Genomic DNA, 5,968 nt, shown 5'->3' with positions numbered 1-5,968 from the left:
TCAGAAGGATACAATCCCGAATAGCCGGGTGAGCTCAAATGGCCGGGAAGCTTTCTGGAACTTGACTCATGTGGAAACTGGATAAAAATAGTAAATCTTATAACTCTTTTCCCTCATCCTTCCCACCTTTTGGAATGCATACCTCTGCACTGCAATGATCAGCAAGAAAGAAATTCATGTTTGTATTTACATTCATTGGAGAGGCAGGGATTACAAGAGAGTTAGTCACACATTGGGAAATAGGCATAGAAAGAAATGTTTTAGCATCAACTGTTTGCTTAGCATACTTGCAATGCTGAATGGAGAGGCACTTAGGAGGCAAAATAAAGCTTTTAATGTTAAACTGATTAGGGTCTTGTCAGTTTCAGGAAGCAGCACAAACTAGTGGCAGTGGCAGCAATTAATTAATATCACAGAGCCCAGCTATGGAGAAAAGAAGCCCAAGAAAAGATAGTATATTTAGCCAATCTTTCCACTCTATGTATTGGAGGGGGGAGAGAAAAGGAGCCAGGCATGACATACAAGCATAACACAACAAATTCTTAACTGTTCATTTTTATTATTTTTCTTAACTTTCTTAAAGTTATCCAAGTTTTTTTAATTGATCTATTTATATGCATATTTTCCTAGCTTTATAAGTCTAAGTGAACACTTAATTGGTAAACAGTACTTGTAAGAACTACATACTAGTTCTTACTAATGTAGTATATTAGTACATGTTCTGCTGGTAATGGTTAGTCCATGTTCTTTATTATAGTGTAATAAGGAAATAAAGACCAAAAGAATAATTAATCTTTTGCCCAAAACAGAAGGAAAGAGTCACCTATTATTGGAACATATCAGCATAATTAGATGTACTGCAGTTGGGTTTATTCACCTTGACCCAGCCTCTTTGCTGTGTTTTTGTATATTTCTAAATAATGTTTCACTCTTCAGGCATTTCCATGAAGTCTGTTTCCCAAGACAATAGACAATTTCTCATTTATCTAATGCATAAACAGTAAAACGTGTATAAATAGCCATACTATTGTCTAGATCATTTAAAACTATTGGTGTAAGAAGAACATCAGAAATAAACTGAGAAGCACAGAGTAAAAATAGTAAGTTAATAATGGATATAAATTGTAATAATAACAAATTACTGACTATTTGAGGCATTTGTTTTTTTTCTGTTTTGTTGACTGGGATATATGTATGGTAATAATGGTAATAATATTGAAACAAATGATGGTAGATACTTTTCCTGAATTACAGACAAGTAAAGCATGTTAGAGCATCTTTGAAGATTGTGTGGGTCTTAGAGTATGTAATTATCTTGTTATTATCAGGTTGGGAAATGCTAATCTATATGTTTGTTCACTTATCCACTGCAACCTTGGCAATCTGGATGCTTCCAGATGTATTGGATATATAGATACACACAGAGAGATACAGGCACACAGGTTGCCAAACTTTCAATTAAGGAATAAGCAATCTTGGTGTGTTGGGGTCTTTGTTAGTTAATATGGGAAGAGGTGGAAAGGCTGTCATCCTAAATCAGTAGATGATATCAGAATATATATCAAGGTGAAGAGTTCTGCAGATGCCCTGCTGTCATATATCTATAATTACAAAGATCACAATAGTGCAGGAAATGGAATATTTAATTTTTTCTTATTTCAGTTCAGTTATTTTATTACTTTCTGATTTTTATTGTAATGAGAGAGTAGTTATAAATGAAATTTCAAAGATATATTAATGCTTTTTTGTTTATTCAAAGATGAATATACAATGGAAGATAATTTGATACTGAAGCATAAAGATACAAATTGAGCATTACTTTTTGTGAATAGCTAGAGAAATAATTATTTTTCAAAAAGTGGCCCCAACTGTATTTTTAATTATTTTCTCTTCTTTTTTCAGATGATATATTCATCTTAGTAAGGAGTATGAAACTGTTTGTGCATAACCAGACATCTGTGCCTTTATTCCTGCTTCTGGAATTCTCAGCCATTAGAGAACTTCAAATTCTACATTCTTTTGTATTTCTAGCCCTCTACTTGGCAACTGTAACAGCAAATCTTCTCATTATCTCAGCTATAACTTTTGACGATCATCTGCACATTCCCATGTACTTTTTTCTGATGAACTTGGCTATGCTGGATATTGCTTCTGTTTCAGCCATTATGCCTAAATCCATAGCAAATTCTCTCATGAATATCAGAAGTATTTCTTATTCTGGTTGTATTTTCCAAGCTCTCTTTTTTGTTTCATTTATGACATCTGATTTCTTTCTTCTCACAGTCATGGCATATGATCGATATGTTGCTATTTGCAGTCCCTTGCAGTATGAAATGGTGATGAACAGGAGAACATGTGCTCAGATGATTGCTAGTGTATGGGTCAGTGGTTTTTTCTTTGGAACCCTACATGTAGTTGGCACATTTACAGTTCCTTTTTGCTCTGATATTGTCAATCAGTTCTTCTGTGAGATCCCACAATTATTAAAGCTCACTTGCTCAGATTTCAGTCAAGGTGAATTTGAAATTCTTGCCTTCAGTATTATTATAGTATTAGGTTTATTTATGTTCATTTTGGTAAGTTACATAAAGATATTGAGTGCAGTGTTTAGAATACCATCTGCCCAGGGAAGACAAAAGGCCTTGTCTACTTGTCTTCCCCATCTCATTGTTGCCTCTGTGTTAATGTTCACAGGAATACCCGCATACCTGAAGCTTCCCTCAAATTCCCCATCTGATCTGGATATAATGTTGACCATTACATATTCCCTTATCCCACCCATTCTAAATCCACTGGTTTACAGCATGAGAAACAAAGACATAAAGAGAGCCCTGTCCAAAATTTTGTTCTAAGCAATCTTTCCCTACCTCTTCTTCCTAGATTGGGATTTGGGATCTACTTTAATTGATTTCCAATGGGGAGAGGAAAAAATGTATTTCAAATTCTGACTTACTTTGTTCCACACTATAAATATTTTTATCGATTTTAATCTTTAATCTTACAATATTTCAACTGTAAATGTGAAAAAATATTAACAAGCATATCCTGCTATTAATTGTTAACTTGTTCTGATTTTAAATTTCTCTTGATATCTTTCCAATAGGTCCCAGTACATCAACTATTTATCTTTATCTGGAATTATTCTTTTATAATATATTCTTGAGTTAAGATCCCTAAAGATATTTTGGCAGAAACTGGGTTTATGTTTATTCCATAGTATCAATATGTAATACAATGATTTTTAAAGTCCACCTTAAATTAAATTTTATCATAGTATACTGTACATATCCATGTCATTCAAGCTTGGCTTATGGATATGTAGTTAGATGTTTCTATGAATGGCAGAGACAGTGTAACAGTGGACTTGCCAGTCAGGAGTTGGTTCTGCTGATAGAAAATTTCTATAGATGCAGGAGAAAATGTAGTTATCCATTTGTGGTCTGGAAGAGCTGCTCCTTGCAAAATGCCTACAGGAATTTAGTTTCTTGGGTTGATTGAGAGGAGCTTGGTAGGATTTAAAAACATGACCTAAATTGCTGTGCAACTTTTTAAGACATTTGGCTGACAAAAAACTCACCTTCTTAATCATCTGATTCAATTGCTTTGCAGTTTAAGTGAGGATCAATGAGAGGGGAAAATATCTTAAAAATATTTTGAAAGCAAAAAGCTTGACAAGATTATGATATTAGAAAGTTTCAAATGGGAAAAAATAACAGTGATTTTTGTAAAATTATTTTTACAAAATATTATTTTTCTTTGATGAAAGTGTATTTGAAAATAGTAAACTTTAGTAACTGATCAGACTTCTCTGTGAATGAGAAGATAAAAATAATATGAGCTTGACTGTTTGAATGTGACTACAGAAAGCTAAGTGAGACTAAAAGACTCAAAATAGATAAAAAATAAAGCAGAAAAAATGAAGCAAGAAAATAACTGATATATTTTCACTTTCTTAGCAAGCAACCACAAGAAAAGTTAATAAACCTGGAGAATACAGGGATTCACTAGAACAAATTTCTAATAATGGCATTTCTTTTAGCCATTGCAGAAATTATTTGAAGAATTTGCTTTAAAAATATGACTGCACTAGTTTAAAAAGATATGGAAGAAGGATTTGCAGGGATGAAAAAAGATATAGAAGAAGAAGAAGTGAAGAAAAATGAAGGTTGGCTGCAGATTTAAAATAAATTACAAAGTGAAAATTTTGGAAAATAAGTCAGAAGTTATAAATAGAGAGATGGAAAAGGGTTTAGACAATTTGGCATTATTGAAACTTAGGAGAAAAAAAATATGAGGGATCCTAAGTGCTCTCTGAGCTTGGCTGCTTTCTTGCAAGCGTTTCATTTCCAAAATTAGGTAACATCATCAGTACTAGTGCTAAGAATTTTATTTATAATTTAGAGCAAATCCAGAAGAAAGTGGAGAGATTAGGGAAAATATTGTTAAGTTTCTATATGGATTCCTCAATTGGGGAGAAGAGATTAATAAGCATCAACAGACATTTTGCAAAATTATGAAATGTTCCAAGGGATGTTCTTGTATACTTCATCAGGATGAAAATAAGATCAAGTTCTGCAACACCATTTTATTACCAGATTGAGGATTGATACTACAGATGTAACTGCAATTAAAATAATCATAATTACAATAATAAGATAAAAGAGTACTTTTTTCCTGACAAATGTAATTTATCTACCAGAAGAACATACTGTATATAGAACTGATGTAGAATGCATCAGTATAAGCAGTTCTGGGTGCCTCTGGGGTGTCACATATAATACCTCTGTGATAAGAGTTGCACTAAGTTCCAGTTTGCTTCTGAGTCCAATTCAAAGTGTTGCTTATTACCTTCATGGCATGGGACCAGGATAACTGAGAAGCCATTACGAGCTATCATCCTAATTACATAACCCATTCCATTCAGTTAAGCAGAGATAGCAGGCTGTGAATCCCATTAGTCAAATAATTTTCTGCTGTTGCCCCCACCTTTTGGAACATTTTGCCACAGAGATGAGGCAAAACCCCTCACATTTCTGATTTTAATATAGAAACTTTAAAAATGACAACAGAAAAAGACCCAGTGGTGTATCAAGTCTAACCTTTGAGTTTTCCAGATGAATAACCTGGCTGGGCCAATTATCATGGAGCCTAAGAGTGTGATGCAACACTGGGGATGGCTTGAGGGCCCTCCCTCCACCTTGTTAACTTTTTAGATTTCTGAATTTTTTAATTTTAATTTTCACTTTTAACTCGTAAATTTTATTCTTGTTCTAGTCATGTATTTGTATTGATTTGTTTTGTTGTTTGTAAACCACCCAGAATCATTTAGCTGAGATGGGAAATATAGAAATTTCATAAAATAAATAAATATTAGGGAAAAAATATAAAATGTTATATGTTTGTGAAACTCAAGAGAGCTATTTCAACAACAGCAACATTAAAATATTGTAGACAAATTAATCTGATCCTCAATTTTGATAAATTGGAAATTCTAGTTTTTGCTAAAAGAGCTATTCAATATTCTTGGAGTGTAGAAGGACACAATCTAGAACAGGTCAATATATTCAAGTGGGGTGGTTTTCCATAGGGAAGGTATTTGGAAAGCACATCTGGACCACACAATGCAATCAGCCTTAGTTCCTCAAATGCTATTAAACACTTTTTTTACACAGGTAGAGGACAATTAAGGTCTCTGCAGCCTTAAAACTCTTCAAGGCTAAAACACTGATAAAAATTGTCTATGGGGCAAAACAGGAAAAAAAATTTAAAGAATTTTTTTTAGAAACCATACAAACAAAATTCCTGTGATCTATTTAGCTGCATCTAACGGGATATCAAATACCCAGTTGAGAATTAAGACAGGAATGCCTCAAATTCAGTTAAAGGCCTGGAAGATGATGATAATTTATTGATTAAAAATTCAATTCTTCCCAGAGAGCTTGACCCGTTTAGTCCTGATAGACATCTT

General features: G+C 33.2%; 1 protein-coding gene across 1 annotated transcript; it reads left to right on the top strand.

Annotated features, from left to right (window-relative positions):
• Window positions 1-1,928: 1,928 nt before the first annotated feature.
• On the top strand, window positions 1,929-2,852 carry LOC114922470 (olfactory receptor 14J1-like). The gene has a single exon (XM_029283844.1). It carries the CDS (start codon window positions 1,929-1,931, stop codon window positions 2,850-2,852), a length of 924 nt encoding a protein of 307 aa, XP_029139677.1.
• Window positions 2,853-5,968: the final 3,116 nt, after the last annotated feature.

Source organism: Protobothrops mucrosquamatus, unplaced genomic scaffold, assembly GCF_001527695.2.
Source record: "Protobothrops mucrosquamatus isolate PMUCROS unplaced genomic scaffold, P.Mucros_1.0 scaffold247, whole genome shotgun sequence".
Lineage (NCBI taxonomy): Eukaryota > Metazoa > Chordata > Lepidosauria > Squamata > Viperidae > Protobothrops > Protobothrops mucrosquamatus.
Note: the sequence above shows the minus strand (reverse complement) of the source record. Positions and strands in the feature narration are given on the sequence as shown.